Source organism: Diuraphis noxia, unplaced genomic scaffold (genome assembly GCF_037042655.1).
Source record: "Diuraphis noxia isolate RWA-SAM2 unplaced genomic scaffold, SU_Dnox_SAM2 contig0001, whole genome shotgun sequence".
In the NCBI taxonomy this organism is placed as follows: domain Eukaryota; kingdom Metazoa; phylum Arthropoda; class Insecta; order Hemiptera; family Aphididae; genus Diuraphis; species Diuraphis noxia.
The window spans coordinates 106946154-106969589 of NW_028301711.1; the positions used below are offsets into that span (position 1 = coordinate 106946154).

Consider the following 23436-nt stretch of genomic DNA (forward strand, 5'->3'; position numbering starts at 1 on the left):
CGTCCGTCGTCGATTGGCGGTTGAAAAGAGAAGTAATTGCGCGGTTTGCCGCGCAAAGGCCGTTTGAATTCAAACGGCTATTACGCGGGCCCGCGTCAAAGTCAAAAATCGAAGCATTTTTACTGCCCCAAAACGTGATGACAGACACAAAAAAAAAAAAAAAAAACACACATCATGGTAAATCAATACATTCATCGCTCCGCTCAGAATCTAATAGGAACAGAAATCTTAATACAAAATTATAATCAATTTTAATAATTTTAAAAACCTAACCCGTAAAGGTGTCTATTCTTACGACTTTACTGATGATTGGTCTAAGCTCGAACAAACCTATTTACCACCAATAGAAGATTTTTATAGCGTTCTGTCAGAAGAACACGTTGAAGATACTGAATATCAGTTTGCAACAAAGGTCTGGAACCATTTCAATTGTCAAACGCTGGGCGAGTATTCAGATTTATATTTAAAAATTGATGTTTTACTTCTGGCTGACGTTTTCGAAAATTTTCGAGATCTATGCTTAAACACTTATTGTTTAGACCCAGCGTACTACTATACAGCTCCAGCATTTTCCTTTGATGCCATGTTGAAATACACAGCGATAAAACTGGATTTACTAACAGATTATGACATGCTTCTCATGTTTGATAATGGTTAGTATATTGGACTTTTGTTATTTCTATATACATAAAATATAATTACGTTTTTTATAGGTATTCGAGGTGGACATACACAAGCCATCATGCGGTATGCAAAACCAAATAATGAAAAAACACCAGTTTATAACCCATCAGACCCCAAATCATGGCTTGTTTATCAGGACTGTAAGTTTATTTATAAATAATAATTATTCAGTTAAATACACTTTTTAAACTTTAGGTAACAATCTTTATGGCTGGGCAATGAGCAGATTCATGCCTTATGGCGACTTCAAGTGGGTTAAACCATCACTCGACGGATTAAACGATTTGACCGAGAATTCTCCCATAGGGCGGATGTACGAGGTTGATATTGTTTATCCAAAAGAACTGCACGATAAACATAATGACTTGCCATTTCTTCCGCAAAATAGCATACCACCAGGTTCAAAAGTTCGCAAACTCATGGCCACATTCGAACCTAAGAAAAATTATATTGTTCACTATCGTAATCTCCAGCAAGCCTTAAGCAATGGTCTCATAGTTGAAAAAGTAAACTGCGTATTTCAATTTTATATTATATTATAAACGTTTAACTTTTATATATTCCAGGTGCATAGAGTAGTTCAATTCAAGCAATCGCCATGGCTTGAGACGTATATAGCTTTAAATACTGAAATGAGAAAGAACGCTAAGAATGATTTTGAGAAGGATTTTTTTAAACTTTTGAACAATGCTGTGTTTGGTATTTTATTAAAAAATTCTAATTCTAACTATTTTTATTAATTTTCTTTTTGCTATCATCTAGGAAAAACGATGGAAAACGTACGTAAGCATTTAAATATAAAGCTTGTGTCTAGTGAACGCCGTTTGCAGAAATTAATAAATCGATCGACGTTTAAATATTGCACCACGTATTCCGAAAACTTGAACGCTGTATCGCTAGAGAATAAAATTATTGAATTTTGCAAGCCTATTTATATAGGTAATAAACACTTTTAATTTAGTATCAATAACTATATTTTAATATGTATAATTTTAAACAGGTTTTGCAGTGTTGGAAATTTCCAAGACCTTAATGTATGATTATCATTATAGCGTAATGCAGGCACATTATGGTGATAAGATTGAGCTCATGTATACGGATACAGGTGAATATTTTTAAAGTAATATCGTGTTCATGCATATTAATTTGTGTTATTTTAGATTCACTGGTATACTATGTTCAAACCGATGATTTTTATGAAGACTTAATGAATAATTCCTTCTTACTTGACCGGATGGATACTTCGGATTTACCGATAGACCATCCATGCCATATTGCCGAACGAAAAAAAATTCCTGGACTGTTTTCTGATGAGACAAAGGGCGCGGTTATGACAGAGTTTTGTGCACTGCGCGCAAAGTCTTACGCGTATAAGATCAATGAAAAGGAGAAGATCAAGGCTAAAGGAATTCGAAGACATGTAGTAAAGAACCATATGAACTTTAATGATCATTATCGATGTCTGTTTGGTGATAAAAGCTTGAAGGTAAAGACAGATAATGTCTCTATCCGCTCGTTCAAACATAAATTGAAAACAATTAAATCAAGCAAACTAACGTATAAAAGCTTTGACGACAAGAGAGTTATACTTGAGGATAAAGTACATACACTGGCCCATGGTCACTATCGTATTAAGTAAGTTATAATAAAAAATATTGTTTATAGTTATTTTATTTAAAAAAATGTTTATAGGGAGGCTGAAACAGATGAACACTTAGGAGTACGGATGGATGAGATTTGATATTAAATTGTATGCATATAATTGTAGTAAAAATACTTTTTATTTTTTAAAATTGTATATAATGTAAACTATATGTAAATCAATTAAAACTGTATATTATGTAAAAAATAATTTAATCTATATATATATAAACTGTATATAATGTAAATCGATTGAAACTGAATATACATTTAATTTATACATGATAGAAAAAAGTTATAATCTTAAACATTATTAACATACCATTTTTTTAATGCAAATACTTTATACAATGTACATTGTTTTGGATTGAAATCCTTATGAAAAATACAGCATGGTAGTGTTTCTCCGTTCAATTGACAAAGCCGTGGACATTCCAAATTTTCAAAATTGAATACTGTGGCATGTGGCATAAACTCGTTGATAATCTGTTGTTTTTGAGAGCCCTTAACGTAAATTCTATCGAATTTTAACGATTGAAATATTTTCTGTATTTCTCCATACTCTACATCACCATATTCCAACGTTAAACCGTGATATAAACGCTTCAGCCAACTGTTTACGCTTCGACTTTTTGCATCTTGTTTTAAAGATGTATGTTTAAATATCCAGTGTTGGTTGGACCATGTTTCAGTATCTACTATAGACATTTCTTTGATAAAGTACTTGTTGTTGACTCCGAGAATGCACTGGACGTCCAAGATAGCCGACGACATATTTTTAGATGAATTAGTTTTTATAATAATTTGTTGTACCGAACAGATTCACTTCTGAACTACCACTGAAACTAATTTTTAATATCATTCTTATTGATCCATGAATTGTGAGAATCGTCAAACCCCACCCACTTGACATATATCTGGTCCCCCTTCTTTCGTACAATTTTTTCAATTAAATAATCATTTGGATAATTGGTTTTAGATAATTCTTCGGTGTAAAAACAGCCGGCTATTGGACCATCATTATAATCGTGTAACTGATAAGTTGGTGGTATTGTTTTATTTATTTTTACTATTGTAAATATTTCTGTTGACCAATTGAGTAAATACCCTTTTGTGAATACTCCTTTGTGAATGCTTATTCGAACTTTATCGCCGACATGAAATTTTACTTTTCTATTAGTGATTGTACGTTGTTTCAAAGTAACTAGTGAAGGATTTTCGTCTGCCTGCAATGGTGTCATCCCAATCGTTCTGTGTTTCGCATTGTTGTAATTATTGATTAGGTCAGGTAAAATTGATATCCATTCTTGTGAACCCAGAGCAGTAAATTCTCTATACATGTTTGTTTTTAAAGTTCGATTAAACCTTTCCACAAAACAGGCTTTTGTCGTGGAATATGTGCTATACTTTTTTATATTATGCTTAGTCATTAACATGTCAAACTTTGAATTATAAAATTCTTTGCCATTATCTACCTGCAACAGTTTGGGCGACCTATCTACAAGTATTGTAGACATGGCATTGGTCACTTCACACCCTGTTTTTGTTTTCAATGGTACGGCCCAGGCGAATTTCGTAAAACAATCAATCACACAGAGAATATAATTATATCCTTTGTTTTTCTTTGAAAGTGGAATCATCTCGACCAAGTCAGCCTGCCACAAATCGTTTTTTCCATACACATTTACTCTTCGCCTCGTATAATTTTTCCTAGCCGGTCTGTGAAGTTCGATAGCTATGTTGCGTTTATACATTTGGTATTTTCCTTGTTATACCAGATTCGTACAGTTCTTCAAAAATAGATAATATTTCGTTTGAAACCCCAGTGTTTCCAGCAGATTGAGAGGCTAAAAGAAGTCGCAACCTATCAACCAGCTCATTTGGGTCATTCCAATATACTAAATCATGTGTTTGTAATTTCACACCCATTCCCGATGGAAATAGCTTGCGAATAATTTGCGTATATTTTGTACCACCTTTCTTAATTTTTGCACCGTCCTGTGTCAAATGTGCTGAAGTTTGTATTAGTATTTCTTTATATGTATTTAAATCATTATCAGTATATTGCATTGGATATCTGAAACATAATAACTCAACAAGTCCAGGCGTTAGCTGATAAGACGTATCTTTGATAATTATTGCGTTGTTTTTGAATTTTACTTCTTCTTGACCTAACTTGCTTTTTCCATTAGAATATTTTTTTGGACCATATATTTTATCTTTTTCCTCTTCTTCTAATGTACGAAAAATTTCAGACTGGCTATCGGATGCTATATATGGGGTACCTTCAGCTATAATTTCATTATTACCGGCTTCGGAATTTTGTAATTTGTTCAACGGTTCGATTATTGGTTTAAATGTTTGCGTTACATAAGATTGAATATCAGCTTCACCTCTTTTCAATGCTTCAAATTTACGTTTAATGTTTTTCTTGGCAATAACTAATTCGTTCAGCACTGCACTTCTGTCTTCCATGGTTGAGAAGGAACTACATTGTTTTATACAACGACAAATGTGTCGAAACCGTGTCGATACCGTCCGTTGTCACGTTCACAGTCTTTACTTATCACGACGAAATTAAATCTCCCCCTACTCCAACACAAAGTACAAAACTCTTTAAATTCAGAATAGTTCATATCACCCGAACAGTGTTCCATATAAACGTGTTTTAAATTAGTCTCGTCTTGCTTGAATAATATAATCATGTTGCTATTATCTCGAATAAGTTGTTTGGGTATGCGAGCGAATGATTGTGCTAGATAGAACACGTCGATATTGTTGTGTCTACAACGCGTGTAGTAAGAACGTACGATATTTTGATTTTCACATAAAATATCGTCAAATATAAAAACAGAATCTGGTAATGCTTTTTCTGGTGGGATAACCTCGTCGTTTTCGTGAAAAGTGAATAACTGAACGCCCTCTACATCTTTTAAAATTTCACAAAGCATTTTATATTTAGGTTGATCGAGTGTTTTCGAATATATATAAACGTTGTGAAAACGTATACCATTGATGTTAGTCAATAAAGCATAAATCAAATTTGTCTTGCCGCATCCGGAAGGCCCGACAACTAAAGCACGACAAGTATTCGGTAAAAGCTTCCCATGCCTCGATTGGAGACTCGTAGGCGGTTCGACATTTTCCACTGTGAGTTTTATTTCTTGATCTACAAACTTCATTATAAATACTTGGGTAATCTCTGTAATCTAATCATTACACGATGTCACCCGTTCGAAGAAACAACAAGAATAAAGGCAGAGGTATCGTGAACACTCTTATAAACAAATTACCATTTGAACTTCATTTACCGGGTAATTATAAACCATACAACACACATAACATTCAATATAATCGACTCATAATTTTAGGTTATCAGTACTGCGGCCCAGGTACAAAATTGAAAAAACGATTAGATCGCGGCGATAAAGGTATCAACCCCCTAGACTCGTTGTGTAAAGAACACGATATCGCTTATGATCACAGCAACTCTTTGACTGATCGTCAAAAAGCAGATTATATATTAGAAAACCAGGCTTGGAATAGATTCAAGTCAAAAGACTCTAATTTAAAAGAAAAGGCAGCAGCGTGGTTGGTCACTACTGGCATGAAGGCAAAACGAAAAATGGGTGCTGGATGTGGATTCAACGCAGCAGTCAAGGCAGCTAAAAATGTATTTAAAAAAAATATGAAAGAAAAACACATGATGAAATTAACAAAAAAATGTTTTGTGGCAGCTAAAAAAATATTTCTTAAAAACAGCAAGAAAGCTCGGGTACCTCGTGTTATACCTTTACCGAAAACTGGAGGAATGTTACCACTGATACCAATTTTTGCCGGTTTATCCGCACTCGGAGCGCTGACAGGGGGTATTGCTATCGTCGTAAAGACCGTTAGCGAATTCATTAGAAATGAACCTACACATTTGGGCAGAGGTTTATACCTCGCCCCTAATAAAGGTGGCTCGTATAAGATCGAGAAAGGTAAAGGACTATATCTCTCTTCACAAGGAGGTAGTTCGTATAAAAGAAAGGGAGTCCATAAATCTGTGAAGAAAACCGTAAAAAGGAAAAAAAACTAATTACTACGTTACCCAAAAGAGCTTTGTACGATTATGAAATTATAAAACACGCGCACATAATGAAAATACCTCATTTCATCGGGGTGTTTTCCAGAGATAGGTTACCTAAACGTGCTAAGCATAAAGAATCGGCTGTAATCAATTTGGACGTTGAAAAAAGTACCGGAACTCATTGGGTAGCGTATAAGAAAATCGGAAAACAAGTAGAATATTACGACAGTTTTGGAAATCTACCACCACCACTGGAACTATAATCGTACCTCAGCGGATGTAAAATACAATATAATTACACTAGGCATCAACGTTATAACACATATAATTGTGGTCATTTGTGTTTGAAATTTTTATCATGTACACGATAACATTAAACGGTAATTCCAGCGAAATGTCTTGTGATATTTTCCCGCCGTTAGAAGTACAAAATACCTCTCAGCTGTGTCTTTTAAGCCTGCAAACACATAATTCTATACCAAACGTAGAACCGGATTGCAATACAATAGGTTTTCACGATTCACTCGGAAAATGTGTGACTGTGACTATACCTACGGGATCGTACGAAATAATTAACTTGGACTACTTGGAGTCGATGATTCAAAAACTATTACCGAATCATGTTACTTTGTTTCAACTCAAGGCCGATGGTAGCACATTGAAATGCTCGATGACGTGTAGTCATGATGTTGATTTCACTATTGAACATAATATATCGAAAATATTAGGGTTTGAGAATAAAGTTTATTCTGCCAAGACACTACACGAATCTGAACGGATAGTCAACATAATGAAAGTTAACTGTATAAAAATAGATTGCAATCTAATTTCTGGTTCATTCAGTAATGGTATACCGAGCCAGACTATACACGAGTTTTTCCCTTCTTCACCGCCTGGACATAAAATCATAGAAGTCCCAAAACATTTAGTTTTCTACCGGCTTAATTCTTCGTCTATAAGTAAAGTGAATATAGTACTAAGAGATCAAGATAATAATTTGATCAATTTAAGAGGGGAGCCAATCACAGTTCGTATACAAATTAAACATTAAAATGGCTATTAAGTTCAACAGCTATATAAAAAGAAATGCTATCAAGAGTCGCTACAGTTCTACTAACAAGATTAATACGTCGAGACGTACGCCGATTGTAAAGAAACTAACAAAGAACAATCTATCATTTCTACGGTCTTTAAAAGTTCTATAATCATGGATGACATGTATTTGGACGTGGCCGGCGGATATGAAGATGAATGCAAAATAACTCAAATGCAGTACCACTCTTTCCTCCCCTATTCTTCGACAGCTTTATCCAATAACGACGAAATTAGAATATCCATTCAAAATATGGACGCTTACACTCTCCCCTGCGAGAGCTATCTCTATATTGAAGGTAAATTAAATATACCGGCAGATATTGCATCACATGCGAACGAAATTAATGCGAATGAAATTAATTTTACAAATAATGGTTTGGCGTTTTTGTTTTCTGAAATCCGGTATGAAATTAACGGTGTTGAAATACAAAAATTAAAATCTCCTGGAATATCATCGAGTCTTAAAGGGTTTTGCTCACACACACCGAATGAATTGAACAATCTAAAAAATGCTGCTTGGGACGTAGAAATGAATGTCAGTGAAAATAAAAATTTCACGTTAAATAACAAATTTGCTGGTTGTATCCCGCTCAAACACTTGTTAGGATTTTGTGAAGATTATAAAAAAATACTACTCAACTGCAACCAACAAATCATTTTAAACAGATCGTCTACGGACTCTGATGCGTTGTACGTTTCCGAGACCACTGCGAATGACAATAAAGAAAAACTCAAAAAAGTAGTGATTGAGCTGAGTAAAATTATTTGGAAGATGCCGGTTATCAGGGTGAGTGACAAAGAAAAAATAAAACTATTAAAAGTATTAGACTCTCGTAAACAACTCTCGTGTGCGTTCAGAAATTGGGACTTGTGCGAATATCCGGTTCTCCCTCAGAACACTTCTCATTCGTGGACGGTTAAATCGAGCAGTTTGCTCGAGAAACCCAGATTTGCATTAATTGGCTTTCAAACAGATCGAAAAAATAATTTATTTAATCCGTCTGGACGATTCGATCACTGTTACCTGAAAAACCTTAAAATACATCTAAATTCTGAAGTGTATCCATACGAAGATTTCCGTTCAGATTTCACAAACAACGTTACGGCCATTTTATATAAAGCATATACAGATTTCCAAAAATCATACTACGATAGAGAATATAGTGAGCCTCTACTGTCAAAAACCATTTTTGAACAATACGTACCAATCATAGTCGTAGATTTATCACGACAAAACGACAACGTAAAATCGTCGACTGTTGATTTACGCATCGAGTTCGAAACAGGCAAAGCCATTCCAGCGAAGACTGCAGCTTATTGTCTCATTTTACACGATCAAATTATAACTTATAACCCTTTTAATGGTGATGTAAGGAAATTGTAAATAGTTTTTAAATAAAAATACTTTTTTTAAACATCAAGTTGTTTTTTATTATCATCGACCAAAGCCACAATAAAAATGTAAGTATAAAATATTACATTTTTTTTTTTTTTTTATTAATGTACCAAAGTCACAATAAAATATTACATAATTAATTATTTTCCAAAACTCAATCTACGGCTTGCTATTTCCCTTTCACGTGCTACGAATGCTCTTGTCTTAGGTCTGCTGACTTCAGGCTAAAAAAAAAATGTTTTTGTTTAGTATAAAATAATATGCAAAAATATGTTTGTATTACCTCAATTTTTGCCGAATAAGATAACCAGCCTCTTGCTAATTGTTTGAGTGCTTTGATTTTCAAATCTGCTATTAAGCAAGTACCTGCGACTGGAATACATTCTTTCAGTTTCCTAACTTCGATGCGGTTCGAATAATCTTCAACATCGGTTATGGCTGTATCTTAAGATAACGGCATTTCCTTTCCGAGAAACATTGAAATCTTACATGCCTGATCCAATGCAGTGGGCCGTGTGTACATTGTTTTCATCTGAATAACTTCTTCAATGGCACCACTTAACTGTAAGATCCTTGCAACATTCCCTTTTGTCAACTGCACATTTTGGTCTTGAAGCAGACATTTGATTGACAGTATGTTGTTGCCGTTGCATTCTTCGATTGACATCAATTTAAACTCTTCTAACAGTAAATGTGATGGTAGTAAAAAATTGATGTTTTTAAGTAATACATTAAGCGATTCATATAAGTCCACACTCATTTTTACACATTGCATGTTACTTGTAATACATACAACACAATTTAACAAAAAATCCGGATCTAGACCTATATTTATAAAAATATTATCGTCCACGAAAAAAGTCGAACAGTCGATAAGTTGACTAGCCATTATGATGGATCAAACGCACAAATTGTCACTTCTTGAAGAGCGGGTTACGACTGACTTGTCCTATGCTCGTGTCACACGTTTTATGCAGTGCTGCCGTGTGGAGTGGGGATTAATCCCTACTCTATCCTTTATGGTGGGGATATGTATAACGAAATGAATAACACACATGTTATGATATAAAGAATATTTATTATCATCATTAATAAGATATTATTAAATAAAAAATTAATTTCGTATTCCTCTGAGTTGATTGAGACTTGCCGTCTGTTTAGTCAAACAAAGATGGTGGGGATGGTGAAAATCTGTTAAAGTAAGTCGGCCCATCGTTCTCGTCAACAGCCTGTAATAAAAATTTATCAATATCCGTTTATCAAGTAAATAATGTGTGTATTACCATAGGTTTGATTTTCCGAATTGGTGCCCTCGTTGGTAAACTCGAACGTGTTGAAAAGTATTCTCGAAACCCCCTGTCCTCATCAGCACCCTAAAAATAAAATAACGGTTAACTCGAGAAAAATATTTTTTTTTTAATTTTTAAATTACCCGTGACTGTGATAAATCGTTTTCGTCATGTATAATCGACGGTGACAAAATTGAGTATCTTGGTGGCGATATGTCAACGTTAAAAGCTTCCGTTTTATTCTGTAATAAAAATAAGTAATCATGATACGAAAATTTTAACTATCGAAATATTTAAATAAATTTTCATACATTTATAGAGTTATTCAGCTTTTCCATCCATTTTATTGCCAGCTGTTCAGTTGCGAGTAATTTTATCTGATGTATGAAACTCTGTTTGTTTTTCGGTATATGGCTTGTGATTAATTCGGCATGAATTCCTTTTGTTATTGAAACTACTTCTTCAAGTTTCGCTGATTTATCAACATTAAAATCGGTTTTAAGGTAGTCGGTTATTTGATCGATTTGATTTAAAATAATAGGTCGTGTGATGGCGATTTTCATTGTTATGGTTTCAAGAATTGTGCTCTCTAAATCTTGAATTGTCATAAGATCTCTTCGATTTAATATAGTTCTACATCCGTCTATTTTTTTAGACTCCATGACCAAAACATGCTCTCCCTTATATACCATACTCGTGAGCAATACAAATTCATCTTCCAAAAAAATAATTTTTTTATAACGTACAGTAGTATCCAGAATGTAAGATAAAACATGGCCCATCACTGAGTAAATACGCCTAAAGAAGTCTGGAGAAATATTTACATAGCGCGACGGTGTAATTATTTGCACGACGATATTGAACTCATCTTTTGAATCGAAACCAACGTTTAAAAATTTACGGTTTTCAAAATCGATTGTAAAATTAGTTTAATCAATAAGTTCAGTCGGAGATGTAGGCGCAACATATTTGTACAACCGATTCATTTCACTGATTGATCCACCCATAATAACACTGTTATAAAACTCGCGACTTGACACTGTTAAAACAAAACTAAAACTGAATGTTCATACACTGAATTATTAACTAATTGTTTCGAGTATGGTGAGGATAATAACTTATAGTGGGGAAACGGTTCTGTAGTGGGAGACTATATCAAGTATACCTAATATGAGTGTTTTATATAATATGTATACCGTGGCAGTTCGAATCCCGGACGATCGAAATAAATTTTTGCATTATTTCCATATATCACACGTTACGTCCAACGGCGGGGGAGATGGTAAACTGCGGCAAAATTTACCTTTTTCTAAAAGTCGATATGTAAGCTGCGGCAAAAAAAAAATTAAGATTATACAATCTGCGACAAAACCGATAAGATACATCATACAAACTGCGGCAATTTATTTTATATACTATATATAGTACATACCTATGTACGTATATCGTTAAATTAATTATGTGATGTTTCGTCTTGGGTACAAATTGGTAAGGTAAATCCAAATGTATTTTTAAACTCTAATAAGAGATACCAAAAGCTGCCACAACACGTAATACGTAATACGTATTATATTATTATTATTTATTTTTTTTTTGATTATACGAATATTATACGATTTTTTAAAATAATTTTTAATAATAATAATATTTTTTTAATTTTAAAATTGATTTTTTGATTATACGATTTTTAAAAATATTTTTTAACAATAACATACTTTTCAATATTTAAAAATTGGTTTTTCTTTATATTTAAGCCTTATACTCTAAGAGATACTTATAGCTGTCATAACACGTAATAGGTATTATACCTAATTAAACGATAAACGTGTATATAGATTATCGTAACGATACGTATACGTAGTATATATAGAAAGTATATAAAATACATTGCCGCAGTTTGTATGATGTATCTTATCGGTTTTGTCGCAGATTGTATAATCTTAATTTTTTTTTGCCGCAGCTTACACATCGACTTTTAGAAAAAGGTAAATTTTGCCGCAGTTTACATACAGCCGACGGCGGCACCTATGGCTGGGCAGGGGGCGGTGGGATGTGGTGGCGGTGGGATGTGGTAGCGGGGCAGGGAGCGGTGTACCGACGGCGGCACCTATGGGTGGGTGGGAAGCGGTGGGATGTGGTGGCGGTGGTGGCGGTGGCTGTGGTTCCAGTAGTGGCATCTATGGCCGGTATACTAGTATATATAATAAGTAGTAAATATAATGTCTTATAATGCACATGATAATGTGTGTGTGTGTGTGTGTGTGTGTGTGTGTGTGTGTGTGTGTGTGTGTGTGTGTGTGTGTGTGTGTGTGTGTGTGTGTGTGTGTGTGTGTGTGTGTGTGTGTGTGTGTGTGTGTGTGTGTGTGTGTGTGTGTGCGCGCGCGTGTGCGTGGAACAATATAGGTATAAAGGTATTATAAGTCTGATGAGTATGCGTATATAGATGTACATTACTAGAAAATATAACAGTTAGTACCCAAAGATCGGACTTGTAACCGCTGTGTTATATTCATGTAATATTAAATTACAGATAGTACCTACTCGTAAACTGTATAATATTAAGTTCACAGTATTTTGTTCACAGTAATGTGTTAAGTGATATCTGTTTAGGGTATAGAACTGCTCGCAGGAATGTGATAGCGTACCTATAATTAAATATACTTCACTTAAATGGCTAATAATATGCACATAATTGGTCTGGTGGACCAGTGGTATTATAGCAGTCGTCTGTGGGGCAAGAGATTCGAGGTCGAGTCCTGGACAATCAAAATAAATGTTTGCATTATTTCCACTGATAATAATAATATTTACGTCACAACGGCGGCGGCGGCGGCGGCGTCGAGTAGTTGGATGTTGTGGTGGGGCGGAGAGTGGTGTACCGGTGGCGGCACCTATGACAGGGTGGGTGGTGGTGGTGGTGGGACGGCGGCACCTATGGCCGGGCGGTGAGTAGGAGAGGTGGTGGTGGTGGTGTATGATGAGGATGAGGAGCGGTGTACCGGTTGCGGCACCTACGGCCGGGCGGGTGGTGGTGGTGGGACGGCGGCAACTATGGCCGGGCGGTGAGTAGGAGAGGAGGTGGTGGTGGTGGTGGTGGTGATATGGTGGTGGTGGGACGGCGGCACCTATTGGCGAGCGGTGAGTAGGAGAGGTGGTGGTGGTGGTGGTGGTGGCGTATGATGAGGATGAGGATGAGGATGAGGATCTTGTGATTGAATTCTCTATTTTATACTACTATCAATGTTTTTGATTTGTAAACATTTCCAAAGTCTTTGAAATCTTCTCTTTCCATTTCTATTACTTTAAATGGTCTTTTGTTTCCTGTCATTCTTATGAGCTGAGCCCAATCATGGGGATGATAAATAGGTGAATCAAAGTGCTTCTTTTTTTTTCAATTTGAGCATGATCTGAGTCACACTCCATGCGGGTGTGACCAGGTACTAAAAATTTGTGTTCTAAGACTTGAATGGTATAATGCAAATATACACATGGCTAAAAATATGCTATTTTTATTTTGTCCAGGACAAGAATCACTGTATAGAATCACATGTGTTATTTCAGATGGTAGGTTTATTAAATAATGAAATATATTTGTTGACGCCACAATCAATGCATGCACCTGCACACCATGTCCACCACCAAAAGCCCGATAAGCTTATCTGTCGACCGACTGGTCACGGCGGCGGCGACTCCGCGTATTCTCTCGACTCGACCAGTACAGGTGACGTAGCCGCGACGACGTGTGCGTGTCGTCCGTTGCCGCTTTGTTTTTTGGCAGAAAAGGTATTATTGCCGTGCAAATATATCGCCGTATGTAAACGTACTTATTCGCCCGTCCCTCGTCGCAGTGCGAAAGTTTACATTATTATTATGTATTAAGTCGATGATCATCGCTCGTCCGCAAAGTGCGCAACGCGACTCGACATATTCGAAAATACTATTATAGTACGTGAGTGTTGGCCATTAGTATTATTACCGGCTGCCCGTCATTATTGCTACGTCGACAAGTTATTACGCAACTGGTCCAGCGGTTCCACCACGACTCACACATTGCAATCCACGGTATCAGGTCGTACAATCATTGTGTATATTTATTATCACTTCGGGATGTTTATATGATATTAATTGTTATCGTTCTGTATTCGTATTATTGTTGAATTATATTATTATTATTATAACGATCGCATGTGATCCGAAATTTATTATATTATTATTATACTATTACATTATTAGTATATTATTTTGTACTTACGGTGGTCGTTTGTGACCATATTATTACTAACATAGGTTAAGACCTCATTTGTATTATTATCTGTATTTCAAATATTATTCAATTATTTGTCATATTGGTATTCGCTTGTTTACTTTCCATATTTTAATTCCTGCTGTTGGCAATCTCCTGATAAGTTATTTGTTGGGCGTGCCAGCCGAAACAATATTTGATCCTATTTCATTTGCACCTCTTTTAGACTTCCACAGTTGTCTTTTATAAAACGCGATTGAAGTTTCAAGTCACGGGGTAGGCAAACATTGCTGAAGATCAAATGCTACAACTAAAATTTGATTTTCATTTTTCATTCTTTCCTTGTCTGTTCTTTTAGTTTCATATGCTAATTCTGCGAGTTTGTGGTGGTTTTCTTGTTCTTTAATTAATTTTTCTTTTTCAACATCATCACTATGTTGAATCTTCATTTTATAAGCATCACAAGTACTGCAAGTATCTTTTTTTGGTTCTTTAACTTTAATATTTGCTTCATGCATTTTATATTCATATATTTGCCTACTAACCGGATTTTCAACTGACTCTTTGTACATTTCATAACATTTATTTAAAGTATAATGAGACGGTAAATAGAGTTTTGAGGTTTCTTTTCTACAATAATGACTTTGATATGTGGGTAATGAATTTATATGATTCTTCACCCTTTTTAGATCTTCAGGCGTTTTTTTATTGGCAGGAACATGACAACCACGTTTATCTGGAGTAGTGGTAGAACAATCTGATTTTTTTTTTTGTTGACAAAGATTCCAAATAAATTTGTTAGTTTCACCGAAAACTTTGATGAAACAACTTTTGCAAATTTCTATCATTTTTCCATTGGTAGGCACATGGTACTTAAAAGTGACCTGTCTGTCTTTTTGTTTTTTAGGCGCAGTACACTTTTTTTTTTTAGCATCTTTTGGCTTAAACTCAATCAGCTCAGAAATATAAGTTGCCCGTCTATTTTTATCACACATAGACCAATATTTTTTAAACAATAACGATATATGTTCAATAGATACTTTGAGTGAACACTTTTTACTGCAATTATTGAGCACTTGGAACTTTCATTCTGGTACTTGTTTACCACTTTGTGTGGTATATGCTCAGGCCCGTACTGGCTACCTTTAAGGGGCGCGGGAAAAATATATTTATAGGGCGCCAACTATAATTATAAATATACCACTTCAAAAGAAAAAATTAGTGTCTATAATCATAATGTCTACCTATGATTGTTTTGTTTAGAAACTTGAAACTACCACCTTAAGATGTTAAACATAAATTATGATTTATTCTGCGATTTTTAACAAAATAAAAATAAAAATAATATGTTTCATAGTATTTTATTCAGTTTTTTTTCCACAGTAGATAAGTTGTTTTAACAACTAAGAAAATAAATTGTGGAGTTGCTTTTAAAATTTAATTTAATTTATATTTGATATAAAAACATAAACCGTAACAGCTTTTTAAACAATCAAAACAAAAGTATGCAAACTTAAGAATTAACTTATATATTTTTATGTGAGTAGACGTTGCATTTCTTTACTGTTCAAACATAGAGCATTTATTCGTATAAAAATGAGTGATTTTTTGAGAAGAAGTAGCAGACATTTGAAATGCTTTCATTTTCTTGGCCACCCAAAATTCGTAACCACTCTTCTTTTTCTTTTTCGAATCCATAGAAACTAAATATATTAAAATATTTGAAAAATGTACATTAACCTTTCAGCAGGCGCGTATGCACTTTTGGTACGACAATTATAGATTTATTGACATTTTACGTGCCAATTAATACTGGAGTTTCTCCCATTTTACAATAACGTATTTATTATTAACTTTTTTATTTATTTAATTAAATTGTTTTTTAATAATTATTAATAATTATTAAAAAGTATGTATACAAATATAAAATATTACATAGATAAGAATAACATTTTCCCAAACAATATTTGTATTAAAAGCTTTAAATTTATGTATCCTAAATTAGTAAATTGTAATTAAATATATTTGAAAAACATTATATCGTATTAAGTAAGTACAACACGCGCCTGCTCGTGTAATACATAGTAGCGCGCCTACCGAAAGATTTAAATATATGATATACATAGCGCATATGCGTGTCCACTACAGTTAACTAATATTTAAATAGTATGAATAATATTTTTAAATCATTTTTCATTTACTTAGCATTAATACACAGCAAAAATAACAAGTTTTATTAGAGTGCATTACACACTAATGAGTGTGACACTATTCACTAGCCACTAGGTGATTCGACCTTTTAAAAAAGTGTTAATCTTAAAAGTTAATTAATTAATAAATACGGATTTTAAACGTACAGTGTGAATAATAATAATGGAAATACATGTTTTAATTTTAGAGCGTCCTCTCCCAAAATTAAACTATTGCGGTTCAACGTGACAAAACGCCCTCGTACGCCATTGCCCAAAAATAATAATAAAAAGTTTTAATATTTTGAGTATCGTTCAATGACAAGTATTGAATTGAGCTCTAATCAAATCAATAATTAATGTTCTTTATGTAAGCCATAAGAAGTACGATTAATTCACTATAATAAGTATAAAATAAAATGCGACATCTCGATTCGTTTGAGAATTTTGCAAAAAATACGGCTACCTATGTGTTTATTTTAACATTTAACATAATATTCCAATAATAATTTTAAAATATCCAGATTTTGAAGTTATAAATCGAATTTAAAAAAAATCTTCATTAGGGTGACAGTGGCATCACGGGGCATTATTTTCCGTCGTACGTAATATATATTATATATTATTTATATTTTGTGTTGCGACAACATTAAAAATCGGCTATCTATATTTTTGAACGAGTATCTGTAATCACACTGATTATTAATTGTTTACAATCAGCTGTCTTCTGTATCATTTACATACTAAAATTTCGGTTATCATTTACTCCATAATTGAAATTTTAAAAATTATACTGTCTTTTCTAGAAGCCCAAATCACTTTCTCTGTTGTATTCATTATATTCATAGTTGGTTGTCCATTTGGTAATTCGGTGACTGCATCTTATATTAGACTACACGATGTACAGTGAAGAGGAAATAAAAATGTTATCCGAACTAAAAAGGAAGCGAGGCGTTGTCAAAGCGGCCTCACTCGTGCCCAAACCTTTGTGTCAAATTTCGTTATCGGTGAACAACCAGCTTCGTTACTCGAGTTCAGGCAGGGAGAAATACCTCAATTAAGTAGGAAATTTGATGATATTCAGACTCAAATTGAATTAATTGCTGTGGACGATATTGAAGAAGCCGAAGGTGAAAGGAATAAATTTGAAGATCTTTATTCGACGATAAGATCACAGATGCAAGAAATTATCAATGCAGACAAGGCATTAAACACTACCGTACACAATGTGACACAAACTGGAGGCCTTGCAGGAAATCGTACTCAGCTTACCCCGATACCATTACCAAAATTCGATGGAGATATACAAGAGTGGTCTTCGTTCTTCGATATTTTTCGGGCTATGGTTCACGAAGACGATTCCTATTCAACTGCCCAGAAGTTTTACTATTTGCGTTCGTGTTTATCAGGGCCGTCATTGGACTTGGTGCGTTCTATTCCGATCAGTGATGGTAATTATTCGGTGGCTGTAGAGAGGCTAAAGCAGCGATATGACAACCGTAGTCTCGTAATACAGTCTCACATACGATCGTTACTAGAGTGTCCAAGGATAGAAGAACCATCAGCGTCAGCACTGCAAGAGCTTTATTCACATGTATGCACGCATGTCGCTGCTCTGAAGGCGCTTGACCAACCAGTTGAATTTTGGGACGCGTGGTTGATTACCATAGTTACAGGGCGTTTAGACAAAAACACTGGTCATGGATGGCAATTACATCAGAGAAATACGGAGTTGCCTAAGTACGTGGACCTTGAATCCTTTCTGGCTAGTCGGTGTGTGGCGTTAGAAAGTTCAGAGGCCGTAGGTTTAAATAAAAAACTCTCCAAGCCCACTCCAAAATTCAATTCTGGAACTAGGTATCCAAAACCAAATCACTCAAAGAGTGCACTGTTGGCATCGTCCGAGGCAAGAGAGAAATGCGTATACTGCACAAGCATGCACAAGCTGTATACATGTACTAACTTCAAAAAATTGGCAGTTGGAGACCGAATGAATTTTGTGCGTGAAGCTAAGCTATGTTTTAATTGTCTTCATTCATCTCACACCGTTGACAAATGCAGATCAAGGTTTAATTGTTTTATTTGCAAGGGAAAGCACAATACCTTACTTCATTATGAGAGACAAGCAAATCCTTAAAATGTTATTGCTGAGGATGAATCTATAGAAAATACAGTTTCAACTTCAACCTCAAGTGGCTCAAAAAGTGTATTACTAGTTCATGAAGGGCATGGACATGTATTTTTATCAACGGCTGTAGTTTTAGTGAGAGATAATCAGGGGTTACGTAGAAAATGCCATGCCATATTAGATAGTGGTTCGCAAGTTAACTTTATAACTAAAGGATTAGCAAGACAACTACAATTACCAGCAGCTAGAGTGACACTACCAGTTAGTGGCATAGGCGCGAATTCTCTTCAGTCTAGCACAAGTGTCGATGTATGTGTCGAATCCAGATTTGGTGCATCGAATTTTAAGTTATCTTGTCTTACATTGCCTGTCATCATGTCACGACTACAACCTATTCATACTCCGGTGGAGGGCTGGACAATTCCAAGTGAATTAGTGCCACAGTTAGCAGATCCCCAATTCTATGAGTCTAAACAAATCGACCTATTAATTGGAGCTGGTGCATTCTTTGACATTCTACAGCCAAGTCGCATACAGCTTGATGTGGAAATGCTATATTTGCAAGACAGCAAATTGGGTTGGTTAGTCACAGGTGAGATGACCCAGACATGTTTGTTGAGTGTTAACAGATCGGTTGAAGAAGAATCGGAGGTGATTCTCGGCCATTAGGATGTATTGTACAATAAACAATCGAAGGCAAATCAATGTTCTATTGAGGAGAACCATGCGCTTGAACATTTCCAGTCCACGGCCAAACAAAATGAAGAGGGTCGGTTCGTGCTGCAGTTACCCGTCAAAGCGGATCTAACTAATTTAGGTCAGAGTGTCGGTTTAGCTACATCCAGATTTCTTAGTGTAGAGAGAAAACTACAGCAAGATGCAGACTTACGAATTGAGTATACAAGGTTCATGAAAGAGTATCTGGAGATGGGCCACATGCAAGAAGTGCTGCACGAATCCAATATTCCTAAGCGATCATGCTACTTACCACACCATGCTGTATTCAAGGGCTCAAGTCTAACAACAAAAATTCGCATCGTGTTTGATGCTTCAGCGAAAACTTCCTCAGGGTTGTCACTCAACGATGTATTGATGCGAGGCCCAAGAACACAAGAGGATATATTCTCAATTCTTACGCGTTTTCGAAAATATCAATATGTAATTTCATCAGACATCGAGAAGATGTTTCGCCAAGTAGCTGTAGCAGAACAGGATTGGGATCTGCAACGGATACTTTGGCGCGATGACCCGAGTGAAGCTCTCCGTACTTATCGACTAGTCACCGTAACCTATGGTACTAAGCCAGCCTCGTTCATGACAACGCAGTGCTTGGTTACGTTAGCAGAACAAATGCATGAAAGGTTTCCCAGAGCTGCGAAGGCGATAAAAATGGATTTTTATATGGATGACCTCATGTCAGGGGGTGAAACTGAAGCAGAATGTATCCAATTGTACCAAGAGATAACGTCAATTCTAGCCTCAGCCAAATTACCATTAAGAAAGTGGTGTTCGAACTCTTCTCGCATACTGGAACACATTGGAAAGGACGTTAGGGACCCTCTATTCACCTTAGAGTTAGGAGATGATGAAATGCTCAAGTCTCTAGGACTCTGTTGGAGGCCAGTTCTTGATGAGTTTAGGTTTAATGTCATACCAACTTCAGCACGATCAAAATTGACCAAAAGGACACTACTATCCGATTTGAACAAGGTGTTTGACCCTATAGGCTTTATAGCTCCAATCCTCGTCAAGGGTAAAATATTTTTACAGCAGGTATGGGCCTTAAAAATTGATTGGGATAGTCCCCTATCTTTAGATATTCAAGAGCGTTGGAAGTCATTCCATAAAGATTTAGAGCAATTGCAACACGTATCCATTCCAAGGAAGGTACTCCCCAACTCAAATGAATTCCAGATACATGGCTTCTGTGACGCATCACAAGAAGCGTATGGTGCCTGCATATACGTACGATCGCGCTGTTCCGAAAATACGTGGCAGGTTCGATTGCTGTGCGCTAGGAGTCGTGTAGCACCGATAAAGGGTTCAACAATTCCTCGGCTTGAACTGAATGGAGCCTTGGTGTTGTCACAATTACTACAAAAATTAACAGAGTCTTGGGAAATTGATCGGTATAAATGTCACTTGTGGACAGACTCTACTGTGGTTCTTAGTTGGTTGAACGCACAATCTAATCGATTAAAGGTGTATGTCAGCAATCGCGTTAACCAGATTTTAGAGCTCACAAATTCATCACAATGGAATTACGTAAGAACAGATAAAAATCCTGCTGATATGATATCCCGTGGCACCAATGTGACAGAGATAAGAAATTCAAAACTTTGGTGGTCCGGACCTGACTGGTTAAGTACATCAGACGAGTCCTGGGAACAAGACCCGAGAAATATATTAGCGGAAGAAGAAATACCTGAGCAACGCACAATACGATTCGCATTGGTTGGAGCTCAATCTAATCAAGAGTTGGTTCAACATTACTCGTCATGGTCACGACTGCAGAGAGCAACAGCTTGGTTATTCAGATTTGCAGAATATGTTAGGACAAAGACGATACCAAGTAAAGGTCATTTATCGGTAAGAGAGCTACAATTTGCAGAGGTGTGTATATTAAAACAACTCCAATCCGAGTGTTTCTTTGATGAATTACAATCCTTGGAGTCTGGGAAAGAGTTAAATTTTAATAGTAAATTGAAGTCCCTGCATCCATTTTTGAAGGATGGATTAATTTTAGTTGGTGGCCGTTTGGATAACTCTAATCTGTCAATATTACAAAGACACCCGATCATTTTGCCTGCAACCCATAAGGTGACCAGATTAATATTTGAGCAAAAACACCTTGAGCAATTACATTGTGGCCCTCAAGCATTGCTTGCTGAGGTGAGACGGAAGTATTGGCCATTGAGAAGTCGAGTGATGGCGCGCTCCGTAGTATCACGTTGTGTAAGATGCACCCGAGCCAAACCTACCTTTAATGCTCCTTTGATGGTCCCTCTACCCAAGGAAAAGGTTCAAGTCATGCGACCGTTCGCGGTTACTGGTGTTGACTTTGCTGGACCAATTATCATAAGAAGCGGTATAAGGCGAGTGGTAGCGGTGAAGGCCTGGATAGCTGTGTATGTATGCTTCACCATTAGAGCAGTTCATCTGGAGGCGGTGGAAGATTTGTCAAGCCAAGCTTTCCTGGCATCATTGCGTCGATTCACTGCACATAGAGGCTTATGTTCCACAATATTTAGCGATAACGGTACAAACTTTGTTGGAGCGAGAAGAGAGTTGTACGCGCATGTAAGGGATGCACAGCCACAAATAGCCCAGAGGGGCATTGAATGGAAATTTAACCCACCAGCAGCACCACATTTCGGTGGCCTATGGGAGAGCGCGATGAAAGCGGCAAAGCATCACTTAACTCGCATGATGGGCGATGCCAAGCTATCAATTGGTGAATTATCCACACTATTGTGTCAGATAGAAGCTTGCCTCAACTCACGACCACTCACGCCCATGAGCAGTGATCCATCTGACTTGGAAGCACTAACTCCAGCTCATTTCCTGATAGGTGGTCCTATCGAATTACCCTCTGAGGTCGACCTGAGGCAGGAATCGTGGAGTAGCCTTAAAAGATGGAAATATGTACAGGCCTTGATGCAACTCTTCTGGAGAAGATGGTCCAGTGAATATTTGCCTCAGTTGCAGATTAGAGGAAAATGGTCAAGTAGTAAGGCTCCGTTGGAAATTGGTGATATTGCTATTATAAGAGATGAAAATATACCACCTACAAGGTGGAAATTGGGAAGAGTAACTAGTGTTCATCCTGGTAAGGATGGTGTCATAAGAGTAGTAACCATGCGCCTCGGATCCGGTGCGGAGTTGAAGCGTCCAGTAGTAAAGCTATGCCGCCTTCCAGTAGAAGAAAGGAAAGAAGCAGTTGAAAACAGATTTTCAACGGGGGGAGGATGTTGACGCCAAATAGTGTCAGCATAATTTAGTATACGTAAATATATCATATATACGCGCGCTCCGGTTACGAGCCGTCGCCGATTGACCAACACACACACACACACGCAAACAGTCACCATATAATTGTAGTTTATTTTCGTAGTGTATATTTTTGTATTAATTATGTGATTGTGAATTATTATATAATATGTAGATTAAGTAAACGCGTTATCGGTCGCCGCCGGTTCGCCTGTGCCGACTTAATTAGCACGGCCGCCCAACCAAGCTAGTCCAGTTCCAGTGTGTAAACGATAAACACAACATTTTCTTCTTATGCTACGCGCGCAAATCGCCGTAAAATTATTATATTTTTCGTGTCGGCGCGAATCGCCACATTTATTTTTTATATATTTTATATTTTGTGCAAGGCGCTAATCGCCACTTTTTTATAATATATTTTTATATTGTGTAAGGCGCTAATCGCCACTTTATTATAATTGTGTGGGCGCGAATCGCCACTTGTATTATTATAATTGTGTGGGCGCGAATCGCCACTTGTATTATTATAATTGTGTGGGCGCGAATTGCCACATTGTATTATTATTTTGTGTGGGCGCGAATCGCCACATTTATTATTTATTATTATTATTATTATTATTATATTTATTTTCCAGTTTCTGTGTGTGTGTGCAATCATTTATATAGGCTAGGTTAGGTAGCAGCTGGCCAGCCGAGCACCGACAAAATT

At 36.1% G+C, this 23436-nt stretch overlaps 3 protein-coding genes and 2 pseudogenes across 4 annotated transcripts; 3 read left to right on the plus strand and 2 right to left on the minus strand.

Moving 5' to 3' along the window:
- The first annotated feature begins 357 nt into the window (after positions 1 to 357).
- On the plus strand, positions 358 to 2523 carry LOC149063230 (uncharacterized). Of its 2 annotated transcripts, XM_089215807.1 has the most exons (8): positions 371 to 653; positions 714 to 824; positions 880 to 1190; positions 1251 to 1383; positions 1447 to 1623; positions 1685 to 1789; positions 1845 to 2319; positions 2377 to 2523. In XM_089215807.1, exons 1-8 carry the CDS (start codon positions 584 to 586, stop codon positions 2423 to 2425), a joined length of 1431 nt encoding a protein of 476 aa, XP_089071933.1. In that variant the 5' UTR covers positions 371 to 583; the 3' UTR covers positions 2426 to 2523. The 2 variants fall into 2 exon arrangements, with proteins under 2 accessions (XP_089071934.1, XP_089071933.1); XM_089215808.1 differs by lacking the exon at positions 2377 to 2523 and having other exon boundaries at positions 358 to 653; positions 1845 to 2323.
- Positions 2524 to 7604: 5081 nt separating this feature from the next.
- On the plus strand, positions 7605 to 8876 carry LOC149063231 (uncharacterized). The gene has a single exon (XM_089215575.1). It carries the CDS (start codon positions 7605 to 7607, stop codon positions 8874 to 8876), a length of 1272 nt encoding a protein of 423 aa, XP_089071701.1.
- A 121-nt stretch (positions 8877 to 8997) lies between these two features.
- On the minus strand, positions 8998 to 9798 carry LOC149063232 (uncharacterized; annotated as a pseudogene).
- A 247-nt stretch (positions 9799 to 10045) lies between these two features.
- Positions 10046 to 11184, minus strand: LOC149063233 (uncharacterized; annotated as a pseudogene).
- A 6324-nt stretch (positions 11185 to 17508) lies between these two features.
- LOC149063234 (uncharacterized) lies at positions 17509 to 22712 on the plus strand. Its single transcript, XM_089215576.1, has 4 exons — positions 17509 to 17616; positions 17694 to 18676; positions 18803 to 19388; positions 19482 to 22712. The coding sequence occupies exons 1-4, from the start codon at positions 17509 to 17511 to the stop codon at positions 22710 to 22712; spliced, it is 4908 nt and encodes a 1635-aa protein (XP_089071702.1).
- The last annotated feature ends 724 nt before the right edge of the window (positions 22713 to 23436 follow it).